The 21,886-nt window shown below is 35.1% G+C and overlaps 2 protein-coding genes across 8 annotated transcripts in view; one reads left to right on the top strand and one right to left on the bottom strand.

The window, feature by feature from the left end:
- Positions 1-6,775, top strand: part of SGTB (small glutamine rich tetratricopeptide repeat co-chaperone beta) — a 52,736-nt gene extending 45,961 nt beyond the window's left edge. For all 3 annotated transcript variants that reach the window (XM_049864521.1, XM_049864530.1, XM_049864512.1), the window contains 2 exons: positions 199-282; positions 2,253-6,775. In XM_049864521.1, the coding sequence (XP_049720478.1) occupies positions 199-282; positions 2,253-2,364 (196 nt within the window). In that variant the 3' untranslated portion in view covers positions 2,365-6,775. The remainder of the gene's footprint in view (positions 1-198; positions 283-2,252) is intronic.
- A 276-nt stretch (positions 6,776-7,051) lies between these two features.
- The window catches only part of TRAPPC13 (trafficking protein particle complex subunit 13), a 45,349-nt gene continuing 30,514 nt past the window's right edge, over positions 7,052-21,886 (bottom strand). For 2 of the 5 annotated variants that reach the window (XM_049864461.1, XM_049864500.1), the window contains exons 6-13: positions 20,283-20,355; positions 19,286-19,330; positions 15,712-15,729; positions 13,691-13,824; positions 12,482-12,680; positions 11,193-11,293; positions 8,517-8,667; positions 7,052-8,407 (exon numbers count right to left, since the gene is read on the bottom strand). In XM_049864461.1, the coding sequence (XP_049720418.1) occupies positions 8,300-8,407; positions 8,517-8,667; positions 11,193-11,293; positions 12,482-12,680; positions 13,691-13,824; positions 15,712-15,729; positions 19,286-19,330; positions 20,283-20,355 (829 nt within the window). In that variant the 3' untranslated portion in view covers positions 7,052-8,299. The remainder of the gene's footprint in view (positions 8,408-8,516; positions 8,668-11,192; positions 11,294-12,481; positions 12,681-13,690; positions 13,825-15,711; positions 15,730-19,285; positions 19,331-20,282; positions 20,356-21,886) is intronic. The other 3 variants (XM_049864472.1, XM_049864482.1, XM_049864491.1) reach the window with 3 other exon arrangements.

Genomic DNA, 21,886 nt, shown 5'->3' with positions numbered 1-21,886 from the left:
AGCTTATTACATTTTTCCCTTCCACCCCAGCAGGCTGTCAGCTCAAAAATGATAAAACTATCCTGAATGCTAGTCAGTTGGACCTTAGAGCCACACTTGGCCTAAACTTTTATATAATTAGGGTATATTTAGTTGCCAGTTATCCTACTTGTTAAGAACGTATGCCAATCCCAGTGATATATCTTTTGTGTACTGTAGAATGTCAGGAATGATGACAAATGCCATTGGGGGACCTGCTGCGGGAGTTGGGGGCCTAACTGACCTGTCCAGCCTCATCCAAGCGTAAGTGTTACAAGAAACAGTGAAATGTAGTTTACGTTTTAAAGTTTGTCTCTAAGGTGAGGAAACGAGGACTTTTTTTGTGTTTTTATTTACTCTTATTATTAAATTCGGTGGTCTCATTAATTATTAAATCTGGAAGAACTTTATAAATTGGAATCACTTTTCAGACTCAAGGGCAGGAATCCAAACTTGGATCCTCTGGCCAGCTTAGTCATATCTTGCTCAATGGGCTTTTTTAAGGCATCTCCAAGTACCAGTGGAGGTATTTTTTTCCCCTTTAACATCTCAGTAAGGCAAGTGAGAACAATTTAGTAGAAAGGGAGTAGGTAATTTACATTCCTATCCAGTGGTTAAGAAATGGAGGTACAGGTTAGTGACTTACTGTTTCAGAGAATCCATGGCGGAGCTAGCTCCACAGTTAGTCTTTTGACTTCCGCCTAATTTTTCCTTACTTGATTGTGCTGTAAGTGTGATATTCCCAGTTGCTGTCTAGTCAGCTCTGACTTATGCAGGGCCGGCTTACCCAGTAAGCAAGGTATGCACAGGCTTACTTGTGCTTGCTTACTGATCTGCAGTGCAGAGTTTCACCTGTTTTTCACACAGCAACTATGTGATGAAACCCATGTGAAATTGTGCACCACAGATTAGTAAGTAAATACAAGTAAACCTGTGCGTACCTTGTTTACTGGTTAATCTGCCCCTGGACTCACAGTGAGTCCATGTGTGTCAGAGAGAACTGTGCTCCATAGGGTTTTCAGTGGCTAATTTTTTGGAAGTAGATCATCAGGCTTTTCTTTCGAGGTGCCTCTGTGTGGACTCAGACTACCAGCTTTTTGGTTAGTGGTTGAGCACGTTAACTGTTTGCACTAACTGGAGACTTCTCAGTATATTAAGGGCCTCAGTTTCTTAAATGGGGATGTCAGTGGTACCATCTTCATTTATAGAGCTTCCTAAGGATTGGTGATCTGGTACTTTTGAGGGCAGGGAGAGAAATAGTAAAAATCATATGTTCAAATATTATGTGATCTCACATATAAAGCAATTTATTCCCCCATTTTTCCCAGTGAAGATCTAAGAAAAAGTTTTTTGGCAGGCTTGTATATGTAACTACTGAGGGATCTAGATTAAAGTAAAATATCTTAATTTAGGAACACATATATTTAAAAATCACATTACATATATTAATTTTCAAACTATTTTTTTCTGAATTTGTATTTTAGGAAACTATTTTATTTAAACATTTTTATGGTCATCACTAGAGAGAGTCCTTGCATCTCTTCACTGCTTGGCACATTAACCTTCACTTCCATTCAAGGAGCTTAAGATACATTACTCTGTGCATCTGTGTGTGATGCTGTCGCTGTAAATTTTACATGAGGCCACAAGTTACCTATTTGCTGTTTGTGATTGAGACATATAGCCATTTACACTATAGCTTTTTTTTTAGTCATCTTTAAGTGGTGTAATTATAAAGATGTTCAACACTTGCAATTGAGGGTCACACACTCCGGAATTTGTGTTAAACTTCTTTGCCTTTTTAAAAATCAGTACTGTTAGGTGACCTCTGTAAGCATCTCAAACTGTGAGTTACATTCTGTGATACGAGGGACTTTTAAGACATGAATATAAGGGAAAATATCCTGCATTATATTTGAGCACATAAAATAAAAGCCTCTTGTTTCTTTGTGGTTAAGCACTAGAGGTGTGGATTTCACCCGATTCAGGCACTCGCATTTTAGCTTGAGTGCTTTAAAGAATTATAGAATAAAGAGTTCTGCACTGTAATAACTTTATGTGGAAGCACTGGTAAACTTGCAGATACTAAAACTGTGATTCTAAACTTGTCTTTTATAGAAAAAGTTACCTTTGGCTAGTCACCTCATCCTCTGAAGTTCTTTCTACATGAGTATTGTGTGAAATTATAGAACCACTATTGTAATCTCACATACCACCCTGTGTCTTTATTACAGGGGACAGCAGTTTGCTCAGCAGATACAGCAACAGAATCCTGAGCTTATAGAGCAACTGAGAAATCACGTCCGGAGCAGATCATTCAGCAGCAGCGCTGAAGACCATTCTTGATTTGACTAGGAACCTTAGCCCTGAGTGCAAATGATTTATGGCTCTGAAATCTTCACTGTAGGGAGTGGCCAAAAACACTACCATATCTGATGTTTGAAAATAGTGGAGGAAAAACTCTTGTGTATATTCCTAAAGAATAAATCTGTTTAGATAATAGGTTTATCACAGACTTGAACATAACATGACTCCTTTGGAAGGCTTATTAACTGAAGTGCCAATATAGCACTAGACAAGGTTCCATTTTCAAACCTTTGTTATCATATTTGTATATTATACTTAACAGCAGAGTGTATTTATTGAAGAGTAGGGGTGTTTATCAGTGAGTTTTCTATCTCCAAATTCCCTTAAGCAAACTTTTTTGAGAGGGGAGAAGAGTAAGAGGAAATGTTTCCCATGCTGGTCTAGAAAAACTATACTTGCCATGGACATGAGTAGCAGCATGTCAGAAGAAAGTTGTTACCTAGGTTTAGCTTTCATAGTGCCATCAGCAATGAACGTCTGTCATAGATGCGAGTACCACCTTTAATGCTGCTTGTTCCAATGAGTGACATCTTAGGAGCTCGTAGAAAGTCGCATTTGGTGCAAGGGATGTTGTTTTGGAAAGAAAAAAATAGATGAAGTAAACGTATAGAAAGTAAAGGTCGGATGCTCAGGTTTTCTGCATAGTTCTTCACCACTCTTGCCTGCAGTTTGGTGTTGATAACATTAGCATGGCCAGTTGTGCTAAGTTCATAATAAAATACATTTAGAAATCCTTAATGGTACTGGTTAGGTCAGTCATATAACTATTCAACTTAATTAGCACAATTTCACCAGTGGTGACCTTAACATGGAAACTCTGATATAGGTCAGATATACCTGTATTTTAAAAAACCAGTGGCTTGGCCGTAAGGATTTTCTAAGTGGCATTTGATTTGTTCCAAAATATTGATTTTTTTTAAAGCTCAGTAATTATTTGATGGATTACAAAAAACATCTAACATTGCTTGCTCGTGTCATCTGTTGTAATTTGGCTTGGCATGCCACATGTATGCTTAACTTTAATTTGATGCAACTGAAACAATTAGGAAACTTAAAATGTTGTATTGTAAATTAGATTCCATAATAGTGGAGAGATGTGACATTAGGTAGTAATGGAATAACTCTATCTACAGTGACAGATAAGACTGTTCAAATTCCAATTAGAATTTCTTTTGTTAATCCTGAATTTGGCAAAGTGAGGCTGACATGTAATGATTTCACAAGTTTTGTGAGGGAAAACTGAAAAAGAAAGTAATATAAAATTAAAGTAATAATGTTGATGATCAAAGTCTTGTTATTACTGTTCATTCATAAAACCTAATTAATTGGGATCTTGGAGTTTAAAAATCAACTTTTTCTTTCTTTCCCTTTCTGAGATCTGAATAGGGGTTCTATAGTTTCATTGTACCAAACGTCTGGGGCATTTATTAAAAATGCAGAACCAGGGCTATGCCCCAAATTTTGATTTAGTAGGTCCTGTAATATGGCCTGGAAACCCTGGTGGCGTAGTGGTTAAGTGCTACAGGTGCTAACCAAGAGGTCGGCAGTTTGAATCCACCAGGTGCTCTTTGGAAACTCTACGGGCCCGTTCTACTCTGTTCTATAGGGTTGCTATGAGTTGGAATCGACTCGACGGCAGTGGGTTTGGTTTTTTGGTTTGGTAATATGGCCCAGGAATCAACATTTTAAACAGAATACCAGGTGGTTCTGATTGTAGGTCCAAGGACTCTAACTTAGAAAATAGAGGTTTCTCTTGAATTCAACCAGGAAACAGACGTCTGGGTTCTGGCAACAAGGAAGACCTATATGAATTTATGGGTCTTGCCAGAGAAGACCAGGACTTAAATCTTAGGTTCTTTGAAATTAAATCTCTGTAGTGATTAAGCACTCGGCTGCTAACCAAAAGGTCAGCAGTTCAAACCCAGCAGCGTTCCATGGGAGAAAGATGTGGCCTCTGCTTCCGTAAAGATTACTGCCTTGGAAACCCTATAGGCAGTTCTACTTTGTCTTACAGGGTTGATATGAGTTGGAACTGACTCCGTGGCAATGGGTTTGGTTTATATTCTATCTAAATCAACTTAATTTTTCATGAAGTTAGATTCACCTCTTAGTGTTCAAGTGCTACGCAGAATAAAATGCTAACTAATCACATAGAAGTGATGAAAAAACAAATGAGAACCGAAGTTGATCCTTAATTAAAAACTAATCATTCTTATCCAATGTCGAATAAGAAATTAAAGTTTCTAGCCTGTCCTGAGTGCATTAAAAATACTTTAAGATTAATTAAAATTGGTAAGCCTCTAGCCAGACTAAGAAAAAACAGAGAAAATACAAATTAACACTATCTGCAATGAAAGGAGATACCAGTAGATGCTGTAGACATTAAAAGGATAATCAGAAAATACTAAGACCAGCTCTTTTTGATAGCTACCATCAAGTTAGCCCCCAACTCTTGGTGAGCCCATATAAAATAGAATGAAATACTGCCTGATCCTGTACAATTCCATGATTGGTTGTGGATCAGACAATTTTGATCTACAGGGTTTTCATTGGCCTGATTTTTGGAAGTAAATTGCCAGGCCTTTCTTCCCAGTCTTAGCCTGGAAGCTTTGCTGAAATCTGTTCAGACTCTTAGCAACACACAAGCCCCCACTGATAGATGGGTGGTGGCTGTGCATGGATTGGCTAGGAAGTGAACCTTAGTATCCCACATGGAAGGTGAGAATTCTACCACTGAACCACAAGTGTCCCCAGTTCTAGGTCCCTATTTTTAGCAATTTAGATGAAACAAATTCCTTGTAAGATACAAACCACCAAAGCTCACTGAAGAAATAACCTCAATATAGACCTATATTAATCAAAGAAATTGAATTCATAGTTAAAAACCTCCCAGAAGAGAAAACCACAGGCCTAAATGGTTTTACTTTTGAAATCTACCATATGTAAGGGAGAAATAATATCACTTCTACACAATCTCTTCTAGAAAATAGAAGGAGGAAACACTTGCACCTAATTTTATTTGCCCAGTATTATCTTAGTACCAAAATCAGACAAAGATATTATAACAAAAAACACTTTAAAATAGTGTCTTGATGTGCTTATATTATCTGTAGTTAAGATAGCCTATCTTTTTACATAAGGAGCCCTGGTGGTACGGTAGTTAAAGCACTTGGCTGCTAACCGAAAGGTCAGTGGTTTAAACCCACCAGTGGCTCCACAGGAGAAAAGATGTGGCAGTCAGCTTCCGTAAAGATTTACAGCCTTGGAAACCCCATGGGGCAGTTTATGACCCTGTCCTATAGGGTCACTGTGAGTCAGAACGGACTCGATCGCAGTGGGTTTGGTTTTTGTTTTTCTTTTTACATAAAGGGAATTGGTCCCCATTATTCTCATTATTGCGTGTAATGGGGACGAATTCCCATTATTGTATGTAGAAAGAAAAGGAAAAAAATCCCTGGAGCCCTGGTGGCACAGGGGTTAAGCATTTGGCTGCTAACCAAAAGGTCAGCAGTTCAAATCCACTGGCCCCCACTTGGAAACCCCGTATGGCAGTTCTGCTCTGGTCTGTATGGTTGCTATGAGTCAGAATTGACTCAACTTTTTTTTTTTTTTTTAATGGGAATTGGTATATTTCTGGCATTTCACCTTTTAGTTTCTTTGCTAATACACCACCCATAACAGATTCAATCTAGATGTCATCTGTCCACTTACCTGGGTTCCCATTATATTGACGCCATTTTTGCTCTTCAAGAAAATACCTTCATTACTTTGGAATCATTACATTGCAGGCTACTTGAAGAAAGAATTCTGTGTGGTTAGATTATGCTAGCTACTCTTAAAATTAGAAGACTTGCCCCAAATATTATTCTTTCTTATCTGGAAAATATAGTTCCAATCTAACTAGAGAAACAAGAGGGCATCATGTAAATCTCTGTAAACATTCTACTTAGGAATGCCTGACTTCCATTAACCGTATTTCATTGTGGTAGCTGTAGCTGACAGATGCTATGTAAAACTGAACATGTCTTTGTTATGCAAATAACATTTTCATTTAATGTACCAAATTATTTCTTATCTACTTTTGTATACTATGGTTTAAACAGATTGTTTCCAACGTGGCATTATCTAACCTTTAAACCTTTAAGTATGAATAATACGTGTTTGGTTTCTTGTTTATAAACATAAGAGACTTTATAATTAAATTGTATAGCAGATTCCAAGTGACCATTATACGCTAACTTCTAAAATTTGAAACAGAAGGTTCAGTCATGAGAAGATGCTTAAAAACAATCAAATTGCCCAATGCAGCAGCTACAAAATCTTGTTTCATCTTTTAATTAATTTTAATAATTTCAGAAGAAAGATAGACTTTAATTTTACAGTACTTGTACTTTATGTTGCATGGAGATTTCATTAATTACTCTGATTTGGGAAGCAAACCTCATTCTGACCATAGCTTTCATTTTGGACCAAACAATTTGTCATGGCAATAAATATTTATGCATTTACGAAAAACTGATTTTTGTATTTGACTTTAATACACTCTTACACTTAAGAAATTCTATATACACCCTTGAATTTCAGTTTCCCAAAATAGGATCACTTTTATTTAACAGCTAAGCTTTTGTTTTCCTGACAAAATATTCAAACTTTTATAACTTTCATGTTGCAAAGTTGTTTACAACCTTAACTGTTTTGTTCATGACATAAGTAAAAAAGTTTGATTACATGCAGAGCTAGAAAGTTTTATTACAATATTAATACTTGATTCAGAGTTCAAGATCAAGTATCAGAAGCTGGAAATCTTTTAAATAAGACATGAAAAAAATGGACAATTTTTCAACGGAGAGAAAACCAAACCAGGACTTTCTGGCTTAGAATTAGAATATTATTTGGCTTTTTTAACTTAATTAAAAGTTAACTGAGTAATCAACCATCTAAGGAATAAAAGTAATTCTGATCTGCTGTTTAGTAACTGAAAGTAAAGAGGTACGTACATACCACAGCCCCAATACAATAATTTTGAAAATAGAAAAGCTCATACTGTGTTAGCAAATAACAGGTTATTCAAGGACTACCCCAATTGTTTTAAACAAATACCTTTTCTGTTGACTGAAGAAGCAAGAAAACATGGGTCACCATATTTTAATGCAAAAAACACACGCCATTTATGTTTGCTTGCCAACTGCGCCCTGCGCCGACAAGGTATTTTCATAAGCGCTGTGATGCCCCTTTTCTCTGACATGTTGCTGTAAAAAGTGAGCATAGCATGCTTATGAAAATACCTTGAGCGGGGAGGGCGCAGTTGGCAAACAAACATAGGAGGCATGCGTTAATTTGTGTAGAAATAAGGTAACTGAACTATTTCTGATAAAATATCAAGAGAATTCCAAACTTGTAAGAAATAAATATCTTCTAGATCAGTGTCAACAAACTATAGCCTAATCCATCCTGCTACCTCTTTTGTAAATATAGCCAGTACTCTTTTTTACAATTGTCCATACCTGCCTTCGCCGTACAATGGCAGAGTTGAGTCGTTGTGACAAAAACTACATGGCCTGCAAAGCCTAAAATATTTGCTATCTGTCCCTTGACAGGCAAAAGTTTGCTGATGCCATTCTAGAGGCTTGCTAGCAACAGATGTTCTCAAATAGAGTACATTTGGATAACAAAGTACAAAGGTCACTGAAAATGAAATGAGACGTGGAAAATGTACAAATGTTCATGTAGAATATAAAAACCAGATAGTTCTTTTCAAAACAAATATTTAATATTTTAAACAACTCAGTTATACAGGAAATTTAAATCATACATACTCATTTTTGTTGTTAAATTGGTCATTTTACAAAGCTGACAAAAATACAGAAAGCAGTTGTGTGAAACTAAATGAAAAGCGTAACATTAGAAATTTTCTTCAGTTTTCCATTTTAACGGCCGAAGATACCACACAGACTTGTGCGATGTCATCATATTCATATGTTCTCTTTAAGAATGTGTCTGTTAGTCTTAAGCCAGAGACACTCTATTAAGAGAAAGACAGAAGTCTAAGATATACATACACACACATACATATAATAAATGATTATGGGTTCATTGCCTCTCCATATTGAAATTAGTAAAAGAAAGCATACCTGCAGTCCTTGTACTGAAGACAGCAGAGTAAGGGCAAGGCAGAGAGAGGAACTTGGATGTAGTTTTCCAAGCTGTCTTCCTGAAATGCCACACCAGTGGATAGAATTGGTATTGCACATTTCCAAAACCAGATCCATAGTCCTTTCACTGCTGGAGCAATCAGAAAAAAACGATAAATCTTGTTCCTTGCACAAAGAGGTATTATAGTATTTCTTTCACTATTGCTAAATGAACTTGTTTTCTGGGTTTCCAGGAGAATATAAACCAGAAACAGAACTGAAAAGCTATCATATCATTTTTATTTCACTTCACGAATCAGGAAAATGCAAGGGGATGTCACCTTCTAGGGCTTAAAATGGCACTCAGACTAATCAGCCTGCCTTGATGTTGGCCTTCTGGTTCTAGTACTGAACCTCTTAACAGCTTTGCTATTTCTCTGGGAGGCTTCCAGACATTTGCATCTAATCTTGCTGTTATATACCCTTCCTATTTGTTAGGTACTCTACAGGAAAGAAAATGACAAACTGAGTATGGCCCAGTGTTTTTGATATTTAATCTATGTTCCTTTAGTATTATTATAGATATGCATATAACCTAGAAAATGACTGACAGGATTCATAAGAAGTTATGTATTGTATTATTTAATATGAAAAGACTGCTTCTGCTTATAATTGATACTACCAGTTCAGCTTAAACATTTATTGCAAGTTAAATTTTAATGGAAGTATGTACATTAAAAAAAAAAATTTAAAGGCTCATTATGAAAAACAGTTTCCTACTCTACCATCATTCATGAACTACTTTCAACTTTTTTAACTGTTTTCTCATAGTTGGCTCTATATTTTAAATTACTCATTTTAATTTTAATATTAATTTACTGATTTTTAGACTTAGTGACCTTATGATATTTAGCTTTTATATGTCTCTATATCCCTGACAGACGTTTGAAATGTCCACTATGTGCCAGAGACCAGGTTAGGTGCGCTACTTTAGTTTTCTCATTAAATTTCACAAAAATACAGTAAGAGTGTATATGTGTTGTGTATGTGATGGGGGTAGGGTTAGCACCAGTTGGAAACTGAAGATCCAAGTAATAAGTGCTTTTTAGAAAATTCTTATTTGAATCACCAAAAGTTAAAGTGAACACTGAAAGAAACTGAATTTATTTTTTATAGCACTTTTGTCGGTTGGTGAATAACTGATTTGCTATGCTTCAAAAAAGACAAACAAAACAACCCCAAAACAAACCCTATATGCACAGGGTCTTTACCATGTGTGTATTGCTTACTGAGCTCCTATGATGTGGCAGGCACCGTATAAATGAGGCTTGGTAAAACATGATCCCTTTTGCTGAATAATTCACAGTCTAGTGAAGAAAAGACTAATAATTATAGCAATATGTAAGTGTCACTAAAAAGCTATGTTAAACTGTGCTTTGGAAGGACTACGCAGCTTCACAGAATAAGCTGGAATTCTGAAGGATGAATATTTCTTATCTCCGTAATATCAAAAAGTTGGAATGGATATGAGATTAAAAATGGATTTACACATTCAGACTATTAAGGATGGGATTCATCACTGCAATATTACCAAAATGCCTCAACTAATAGTAAATAAACCAAGTAGTAATACAAGTAGTAGCAAAAGTGGGACTTAATCCTAGGATTTTCTAGCTTCAAAGCCCTATGCTTTTCACCTAATGGCTAGATTATGCTGTTTATTGGCAAAGCTCTGTTTCCCAATCTACTATCATCACTCATGGAGGAGCCCTGGAAATGCAGTGGTTAAGCAGTCAGCTGGTAACCAGAAGGTCGGTGGTTTGAACCCAGCAGTGGCTCGATGGGAGAAAGGTGTGACAATTTGCTTCTGTAAAGGTCTACAGCCTTGAAAATCCCATGTGGGAGTTCTACTCTGTCCTACAGGGTTGCTATGAGTCAGAATTGACTTGATGGCAATGAGTTTGGTTTTGGGGTTTATTATCCATCATATTTAAATTCATAACTAGTTTTTAGTTTCTTAATACTAAGCATACAACTCAGTTATTACCCAAGTATCTGTCAGAAAAAATCCATCTTATTCTAAATCTATAATGCATTTTCCCATAAGAACCTACTAGCTTATGCTTTAGTAAACTCAACTGTGAAGGAGGTATAAACAACAAAAAGAACATGAACTTTGAAGTCAAATACATCTGGATTCAAATTCTGACCCCATCTTTACTAGCTCTGTAAGTCTGAATAAGTTACTACTTAACCTCTCTTGAATTGGCTTGTCCATGCATAAAACGTGAATGTGATAGATAAAAATACAGAAAGAATCTAACACACAGTAAACTCGTTGCCATCGAGTTGATTCTGACGCATAGCGACCCTACAGGACAGAGTAGAACTGCCCCAAAGGGTTTCCAAGGAGTGCCTGGTGGATTCGAACTGCCAATCTTTTGGTTAGCAGCTGTAGCTCTTAACCACTATGCCACCAGGGTTTCCCCTCACACAGTAGGACCTATCTAATACACTGCCACCAGATGAAGAATGTTACATTATTCAGCATCTACATCAGAGAAGACTATAAGGCAACGGGAAACTTAAAAGGAGACAGCGTATTTAAAAGATTTAAAAGCTCTCTTTTAGGTAGGTGAGGAAGAAAGGACATTCATCCAGAAACACTGCCATTACCTGCAGTTTGTTATTTTACAGGTTATATGGAAAGGTTCTTCTAGGTTTACAGTATCTGGGATTGCCTCCAAAGACAACCTAACATCTCCATAACCTGGAGCCTAAGAGAGAAAGCAATACAGTTAATATATATCTATTATAAAACCCCTCAACTTTAATAAAGGCACCAAACCAGCACATCCACTCAACAGTTGTTGAACCTCCAAGCTGATGTTCTGAGAAAACACTTGTCATTCATTCCACCGTTCCCCCATTCTAACCTCTTGTGCTGCTATAGCTAAAGAACAGCACTGTGAGCCCTAACAATTTGTTTTTGCTATAATTACTCCAAGCTCAGTAGAGTTGAGATGAATCGCATAGGTAAGTAGTCAATAAAGAAATTTCAGGGAGTCTGATCTTAAAGTGATGCTTTCCAGAGATACTGTAGCAATCTGTATACATAATTCTAAATAGACAATGTTGCCGCATTTTTACACAAATAATGCACACTTTCTACATTTGTTTGCCAACCATGCCCCCCTCCCCTGCCCCCGGCAAGGTATTTTCGTAAGTGCACCGTGCTAAATTTTTTTTTTAGCAGCAACATGTTAAAAAAAAAAAAAAACTTGGCATAGCACTTATGAAAATAACTGGTGGGGAAAGGGCGTGGTTGGCAAACAAACATAGAAGGTGCGTATTATTTACATAAAAATAAGGTACTGTCTAAAGAGAAAGATCACTTTGAAACAGGCCAGAAAGAAAAACACATCTTTTCACAAGACACATCATCAGACATCAAGGTTTGAAACATATCATGTCAGCATGATAGCTAACTGCTGTATTTTAAACAGATACAGTGATTGTCTTTTTTTAAGGAAATTATTGAAAATCTCCAAGTAATGGGATGGCTACATAATGAAAATCCTTCCTTTTGAAATTACTAGCTTAAACAGTGAAAGGAGAGTAAACTTTAAAATTATTAGTCTTTTCTCTCTTATTCTCTAGTAAGATTAATATCTTCTATGGTGTTTTGATTTTTAGTGATAGACCTAGAAAAATTTAAGTTGTTCTAACCATCCCTCACATGGAAACCTGGTGGCGTAGTGGTTAAGAGCTACAGCTGCCAACCAAAAGGTAAGCAGTTCGAATCTACCAGGTGCTCCTTGGAAACCCTATGAGGCAGTTCTACTCTGTCCTATAGGGTCGTTATGAGTTGAAATTGACTTGACGGCAATGGGTTTGGTTTTCTTTTTTTTTGAACTGTAGCCACGTGCCCCCAAACCCCCATCAAAATTCTTTTCCAGACTCACCATTCTTTGAAGTTGGCTGGTTTGTAACCTTCCCCTTTCACCTAGATTTGTTTTCCATACTATATCCAATTTTCCGATTACTGTTACTCCCTTAATGATGCCTGCTTTTTCTGCAAACTCCTTCTTGGGCTTAAGGCAGTATAAGTACTGGCGTGTATCCATTGGCTGCAAATATGCTCTTGAACCAAACGTAGATATACTGAGAGGAATGGAAATAGACAGAGATGGAGAAAAATCTCTAGCATCTTTTAAAAGAAAAACCACAGCTTGTGATTGTTTGTTTTGGACAAGAACTGGATGATTTACTATCTAAAGACCTAAAATAGAGCAGGTCAGTGGTTTCATCATAAACAAAAAGGATTTGTATTGGCAGGATTTATTTATGTATTTCAGTTGATTGACATGGAAAATCTTGAGGTTCTTTACTACAGAATGAAACCTAGAGTATATTACCTAAAAAGAAAAACGCAATAGAAAATCAGGACATTAAGTACCATGTCCCTTTTCTCTAAACTTGTCAATGACAATAGTTTAGAATAAGAAGAAACATACCGTTCTAAAGTTAAGTAATCATTTTAAAAATGAACTAAAAGAGAGGACAGGTTTCAGTTAGGAAAAGAAAGCAAAATCATTGTTTTCCTCAGTGAGGGACTGGAAGACTAAACTTTTCTATATCTGACCACCATGATAAAAGTAAACCTCATTCCTGGCTAAGAAAATGAGGTACTACTTTTTCCAGCTATTACTTTCTTATCCACGTTAATATCAACCATACATCTATTTATTCTCCCTCTTTTGTATTATCTATAGAAAGACACATGTGCTTCCTTTTCACACAAAAAATTAAATCATCTCTTCCTATGCCCACTACTTTTGGTGTCGGGAGAGTGTTTCTTCTTAAGACTCACCATCACTCTTTTCCTAACTTATTTTTTATTATTTCTTTCTATGCCTCTGTTTCATCATTTGCAGGATAGGGATGACAGTTTCCATATTTACCTCACAGAATTATTTTGAGAATTCAAAGATCAAGTGCTTCAAATAGTAAAACATAAAATGCAAAGGACCATGATTCTTATTTTTATGTGGATAATTGAAGCACTGATGTCGAATTATTGAAACAAACAAAAAAACCTCCAAGAGTAATGGATGTTAGAAAAGCATTTATTTTTCAAACACAAAAACAAATGCTTCATAATTCATATTTACCATTCTCCAGCTTGGTTGACAGCATTTAATTCTGCTACATTGTACATTATAGATGGTTCCAATGAAACCTTCTCCATAAACATAGGTGAGTTCGTAATATTCTGAATCTGGGCTTCAAGAAATACTTCATCAGTCTGAGGATATGAAAAAAATATCCACCAAAGTGTGAAGGTATTTAAAATACTGACCTCAAGAACAGTATCTGATCTATATGCAGAAAAAATATTAACCACAAATGTGATTAGTTCATGCCTGCAAATCAAAGTTATCGTAATTAATGCAAGAAATCTTCATCCCAACATAATTAATAGGAGCAAAGTTAAGTGTGTTAGTCAACTGATACCTTGCCAAACAATGGATGGGGGATAACTGTAATATACTTTAAATTAACATTTCAAAAATATTTATTTAACTGAATTTCATTCACAAATATCCTAAAGCTTTTAGTAAGTCATTAAAATGCTAAAATATGCTTTATATGAATATACCTGTGCACCAATAATTTTGTGGTATTTCATAATACGAGATAATTAGGTCTTTATTTTAGATATTACAGTGAGCACTAGTACTGTGAAATAGTCTTTTATAATTTTATAGGAATTAATTTTTTAAATTAAAACAACTTGTGAATAGTCATTAATGATTTCTTGGTTCATGTTAAATATATATTTAGAATTAGAAAAGGAATATATTAACTATACCTGACAATCTTAGAGTTTTTAAATCAAGCAAAAAGTTAATTCGTAGCCTTAGTGAGAGACATGAACATGGATACTATTCAGCAGCATTTTAGTCATTGGGTATTTTAAGCATCTAATTTTATACAAAATTTTTATTCCCTGATTATTTAAGGTAAATAGCCTTGTTTTTATGCTATTTGATTACTATTTTTCTTTATGTAATTGAAGGACAACAGACTCAATTGGTTGATCTTTGAAACAAACCTATATTAAAAAATGATATACTGAGAGAATTCAAGAATTATTTTATTCAAAGATTCCATAATAAATATACAGAAATAAAACATTAAAAGAAAAACACTGTGACCAAAAATTTGACTTACGAGTTTTTGTAATACTAAAGATAAGCAAAATCATTTGTAAACATATGATGAGGAAGTTACAATATATTATCATCTAAAATAAAACAAATTCTGTAGTCCCTGACACATGTGCTCGAATGAAAATAGTAAGACAATCATTTATCAGTTTAAAACACATGTACAACTAAGGGCATTATTCTGTTCCCTTTTCTCAAAAAAGTTAGTAAATATATCCCATCAATCCATTGCTTTAAACAAAAAACAAAACAAAACAAAACCACAGACCCACATTTCAATTTAAAAAATGCAATTGTCCGCATAAACTGGGGAAGAGTTTAGATAAAATGGAAGAAAAACAAGCAGCATAAAGGAAAACCAAGTTAGTTTGAACAGTTAGTATAAAAGTAATTTGACATCTGAAAAATTAAGATAAGAATTCAATGTTAAGGCAATTGGTATTGTTATTAAATGTGCAGCACCATATAAGCAAATGCCGCTTATTTTAAATAGAAATTTGAAATGTGATTTTAGTAAACTGGGGAAAATTTGCTTTTCTTCTACTGGCCCATCTTTAACTGATCCATACTTAAAAACGCATTTGAAGACCAATTTCAACTATATAATGTAGTCAATGAATTCAAGAATAGCAGAATAGTTTATAGCAAGGTGTTGAAAATCCCAAGGGTATTTTCAACAGGGTTACTAAGCCTCTTTTAAAACACAGCTAAATGAGAAACATTAAAAATGGGAAGTGTTTCAATATGACAATTTAACCTTTGATCTACTTTTTCCCCAAATAAGATAATCAATATAAATAAAAACTATATAAAAATTATACATAGCTTTCTGAAACCATATAGGTGGTATTCATAACTAACTTTGTTTTTCCAGTATGTTTTATAAAGAGAGATTAATTAGGCAGAGTCAATAAGTGGTGAGTAAGAAAAGCATATAAATTTATAATAAAAAATCAAATTACCACAGAACTGAGGTCACTCTAATGGAAAAATAAAAAAGAAAAATTAGAAAACTCAGAGTTAAATGTTAAAGAAAAAGAATAACTAACTTTAAAATAAAATAAAATGCATTTCTGCATTTTTTAAACATTCACTAAACAAGACAGCATTAGTGAACAAGTAAACAGAAAGCAACATAAAGAAATATGACAAAACATTTCTCTAAAAAGGTGAAACTGCTGAAGTTAAATGACAATGGAATAGAGAAGAACACCACAGCTGAACACTTAAACAGGAGCAAATACTTAAGGAAACATCTTGGAGGACAGAGGTATACTCCATGCCTTTCTAGTTCTATAAATTTTACACCTACATTGTAATTCTTCATAGATCATTTAGGATGGATATATACTACTCACAACAGTCAGAATAGATATATACCATATTGTTGTCGTTAGTTGCCACTGAGTCGATTCTGACTCATGGCGACCACATATAACAGAGTAGAACTGCTCCAAAGGGTTTGCAAGGCTGTGACCTTTCAGAAGCAGAGAGCCAGGCCTATCTTCCCTGGTGCCAGTCTTTTGGCTAGTAGTCAAGCACTTAACCGTTTAGCTTCTCCTACACTTGTCTGATAGAATTCTTTTATCGAGGAGCACCTTGGGTGATTAGAGTTCCATGGATCACACTTTGAGGAATGCTGGCTAGACCACTTCAGACAGCTGAGAGTTTATTCTCTTATTAACAGATTTCATAGTCTTTTTTTCATATATATTTCTAAAAGTATTTATTTTTCAAGGGCCATCTTGAATATCGCCTCCTTTGTCAAACGCATAGCTGGAAATAGTTTTTCACCTCTCTATTCCCAAAGTATAATGCTTGCACTTCATGGTTTTTTTTTTTTTCTGCCTTATATTGCAGTTATGTCAGTCTCCTCCACTAGATGTAACTTCCTTGAGGAGTGGGAAGATATTCAATTTATATTTATTTCTCTTTTGTACCTGGCATGACACTGTGTATTCAGCAGGTGGCCAAGTGTTTGAATCCTACCTTCTAATGTCACCAATCTTCTTGCAGACTTTCTTAGAAGACTACAACAAAGTTTCTCAGGAAATTATTCACTTATTTGAAACAGCATCAAAAAACATGTTTGAGACAAATGTGGGGCTAACAGCACAGAGTAATACTCATCAGCTATTAATGCTAGTGTGGTTTACTGACTCCTACAACCTACCAGAAATTCCTAATTGTGTTCAATAAACTCTGCCTTGTGCTACTGGCTGAAGAGTAACTGAACAGTAATGGGTAGTACTGAATATCTCAGAGAGATCCTAAAGGCCATTTGTTCACTCCTGGTTTTTAAAGAGATGTCTGTTTTCAGAAGTTCAGAATTTTACTAAAAAAATTTTAGTTGAAGTTCTTTGTAAAGTTTAGATTAATGATTATACCTACATATGTTAGCTGAAGAGGCAGTAAACTAAATTGTTACTATGATTATAAAAACAGAATATTATATGTAAATGGATAAAAATTGAAATAGAATATGGTGTAGTGAGGATCAATTACTTGCTGGTGTGGTGAAATTGTGGGTTTTTTTCCCCCTTTCTTTTTAGGGGCACTTCACTGCTATACTTATGGAATAACTAGAAATTTAAAAATCAGCTGGCAAATCACTCTGAATATGTGTTATAAAACCACCTGACAAGTATCTAATGTATTACCACATTTCCAACAACAACAAAAAAACCCTAGAACAGTTTATTTTAGGAGTCTATTATAGAAAAGAACCTACCTACATCCCTATCTGTTTTTTGCCTATCTATCCTAACAGAACAGTTAACATTCTTCCCTCATCCAAAAAACCCAAACCCATTGCCGTCAATTCCAACTCACAGTGACCCTATAGGACAGAGCAAAACTGTTCCACAGAGTTTCCAAGGAGCGCCTGGTGGATTCAAACTGCCAACCTTTTGGTTAGCAGCCATAGCTCTTAACCACTATGCCACCAGGGTTTCCTCTTCCCTCATACTAGAAATGAAATCTTTTCCAGCATAATGACAAATGAGACTATTTAAAATTCACCAAGTTGAATGGCTATACTACAATTAATTGACAGCATACTATTAGTAACAAAACATGTGGAACAAATATGTAGTACCCCAAACTCCCCTCCTCTCCAAAAAGAAATGCCAACTCTAAACGTTTATTGCTCTCCATAATGAGGCTGTACCTCCCATCAAATATGTATGCTCTTTATTATGTGGTCAGTATTCCACACGCATTAATAACCCTTCTTGGATGACTTCAATGACACTTTCTATTTTCAACATCCACTCCTTCCATACTCTGCTACAGTTCTCCTTCTCTTCTAGGAAGCTGCTTCAGACTACCCCAAGATCTCATCCCAAGTGTTCTACAGCACAACTGTTTATATCATCTTTTTAGACTTACTACAGACAGGAAACCCTGGTGGTGTAGTGGTTAAGAGCTACAGCTGCTAACCACAAGGCTGGCAGTTCGAATCCACCAGGTGTCCTATAGGATTGCTATGAGTTGGAATTTACTGTATGGCAGTGGGTTTGTTTTTTTTGGTATATACTATCCCAAGTAGTTTTGTTATTTTATGCATTTTTTTTTCCTTTTCTCCTAATAGGGCTTCACGGCAAGCAAGTTCCTCATCTTAGAAATCTCAACATTTATTTCCAATTTATATAAACCTTATACCTCAGATGCTGATGATAAAAATATGTTATCAAAGTGCAAATTTCTGATTTTCACTAGGTTTTAGAGTATTAGAGATATAACCTTCATTTCAAAATACTTTATTTGGATATCTTTGAATTTACCACTAAGCTATGAAATACATGATTTTTGGGAGGAGGAAAGGGAGTGTCAAGTGATTTGATTTTTCTAGAGCTATAAAAGCCAAATAAAACAGAATATTCTAAAAGAAATCCAATCAATAAAATCCTTCTCCTATGGCAAATTCTGTATTATGCCTTTTGTTAGGATAGAATATAGATTATTGTTTATTCAAAAGGTTACTTCTCTATTTTTCCTAAACTTGTTTCTCCCAAGGAGCTTTTTAAGCCATTCACCAAACTCAGCAACCTAACTCTGGCTGGCATGTTGACTTCCCAGAACAAAGAATTTAATGTGCTGAGCTTCACTTGTCAATATTTTTACATAGGAATAAGAAATCTATTTTGCAGGGTTAGATCTACTTCAATTTTTGTAATAACCAGAGCATTATAAATATTCAACAGATTGTTGCTGTTTTTAAATAGTAATGACCACCATTAAATGCAATTACAGACAAATCACTTAATGAAAGAGGGGGGAAAGCCTCACAAAATTAACAATGGAAATAAAAATCAAGAACCACTGAATTTGAGTAGGTTGAAAGCAGCAGATTAAGAAGAGACCTACAATTGAAATTATTCACTCTTGAGTGAGTTTTATGCTCCTTTTTTCACAAGAAATGCACAATCTTATAGCAATTTACTTCATTATGATGAGAAATGTAATAAATCAGATTTTTAGTAAAATAACATCTTAATGTTCAATTTAAAATCCCATTAGGTGTCTAACACTTACCTCTGCATTATAAAATTTGGTTTTCACATCCAGTGGTTTGAGAACCTGGTTAAATAAAGCATATCAGAAGAGATTCTTATCATTTGACCATTTACATTTTATTTATTTGTTTTAAATATTAGGGCTTAAATTTATCAAAGTCATTTCCCAATTTTAATTGTCAAAGACTTTTCTAATGGGTATTAAAAGGTAACCATTTTTTCCTGACAGGGTGATGGTTACATGGTATTCAATTTATAAGATTTTGTTAAACTTAACACATTTTCTTATCTATGTTACATTTCACAGTAAGAAAATTTACGATAAAAGCAACTGAACCTTTTATTTTAAAATTCATTCAAAGTCTTTAATAACTGCGTGCTGTAGCAAAGCAATGGCAATGTTTCTACTGATAATACTTTTTCTTCTACTTACAAAGAGAAAAATACATGTAACCACTCACCCCAAGTTAAAATCTCCCTTTAAAATATTCAGAAATTTGATACTATTTCCACTCCTTTTATCCTTTCTATATTCTTGTGTGTTTTTTCAAGTCATGAAAACAAACTATTATTCTTTTGGATAAAAACCTTCAAATTTCATTACAAAAACATTACACTGGTGGTGTTATTTTGCTTTGCTTTTATTTAACATATTTTAGCCTGCTTTAAGATTGCTAGTAAAATAGCAGGAAGCCCTGGTGATTCAATGGTTAAAGCCCTTGGCTACTAACCTGAAGTGCAGTGATTTGAACCCACTCGCAGGAGAAAAGAACTGATGATCTTGTCCCGTAAAGATTACAGTTTTGTAAATGCTATGGGACAGTTCTACTCTGTCCTATAGTGTTGCTATGAGTCAGAATTGACAGCATATAACAACAACAAATAATATGACAAATGCAAAATATTGAGCCATCTACTTTATTTGGAGCTTGTTTTCACTGAAAATAAATGTGAATCACTGTACACCTCCAGGAAAAATAAAGTCGAAAACTACTGACCACTGTCATATTTAATACCTGAAATTTGAAGAATTTTCTAAAATACATTTTTTCTCCACTCTGAGTTGCATAACTCACTGCACACACCAAGCTGAAAGAGAAAGATGTCTTAATGATTCTGAACTATTTTCAATTTTATTTCTGAACAGTACATACAACACACCTCAACTTTACCCATAGATCTAAAAAATATTTATGCCAATGATGTCTAACTGATGAGGCTAGAGCAGTTACGGATATAACTCTATGACAAAGAAATCTCTGATTAGTAAAATGAGAGGCATCAATTTTGGACCAGCAAGCTCCTTTCCTTTGAAAGATGAAATATATTTCAAAATAAAAACCCCAGAATAACCAAGTAATCAAAGAAACAAAATAATGAGGTAAGATTTTTCTATCAAGGTTTGCCAAAAATTATTTTTTTTTAAATATTTTTGTTGTAGTTGTTGAGAATATACACAGCAGAACATACACCAAGTCAACAATTTCTATGTGTACCATTCATTGAAACTGATTTCATTATTTGAGGTGTGCAACCACCAGCACCCTCCTTTTCCGAGTTGGTATGGTAGTTCTCGACGGCACTGGGGACTGGGGTTGGGGGATGGTAGTTCTACATTTAGTTTTTTGAGTAACCACCACATTGTTTTCCACAGTGGCTGTACCATTTTGGATTCCCACCATGAACGGATAAGGGTTCAAATTTCCCCACAACCTTGCCAACATTTGTTATTTTGTTTTTTGCTTTTTATCTTAGCCATCTCAACCAAAACCAAACCACTGCCATTGAGTTGATTCCTACTCATAGTACCTGTATAGGAAAAAGCAGAGCTGCCCCATAGGGTTTCCAAAGAGCACCTGGTGGATCTGAACCAGCAACCTTTTGGTTAGCAGCCAAACGCTTAACCACTGTGCCACTAGGGCTCCATCCTACTTGGCACGAAATGGTATTTCACTGTGGTTTTGATTTGCATCTCTCTGATGGCTAATGATGTTGGGCATCTTTTCATGTGTTAGTGCCATTTGAATGTTCTCTTTGGTGAAATGTCTATTCAAGTCCTTTGCCCATTTTATGATTGGGTTTTTTATCTTTTTGTTGTTAAATTGTTGAAGTTTTATATATGTACTTTAGTTATTAGATTCTTATTGGATATACAGTTTCTGAAGGTATTCTCCCAGTCAGTAGCTTGTCTTTTAACTTTTTTGGTAAAGTCTTTCGATGAACAAAAGCTTTTAATTTTTACGAGGTCCCATTTTTTAATTTTGTCTTTTGTTGTTTGTGCTTTTATTACATTAGATAATCCAACAGCGTTTCCCCTTCATCTTCTTCTAAGATTTTTATGGTTTTAGTTTTCACGTTTAGGTCCTCAATGCATTTTGAATTCTTGTGTATGGTGTGAGGAATGGATCCTGTTTCATTTTCCTGCATGTGGAAATCCAGTTTTCCCAATACCACTTGTTGAAGAGATTCTTCTTAATCCATTGAATACACTCAGCATGCTTCTCAAAAATCAGTTGCCCACAGATGTCTGGGTTTATTCCTGGACTCTCAATTCTATTTATTTAGTCTATGTGTCTATTGTTATACTAGCACCAGGCTGTTTTGATTACTATAGCTGTAT

This window comes from Elephas maximus, chromosome 2 (genome assembly GCF_024166365.1).
Source record: "Elephas maximus indicus isolate mEleMax1 chromosome 2, mEleMax1 primary haplotype, whole genome shotgun sequence".
NCBI lineage: Eukaryota > Metazoa > Chordata > Mammalia > Proboscidea > Elephantidae > Elephas > Elephas maximus.
The sequence above is the reverse complement of the archived record's forward strand: the minus strand, read 5'-3'. Positions and strand labels throughout refer to the sequence as shown.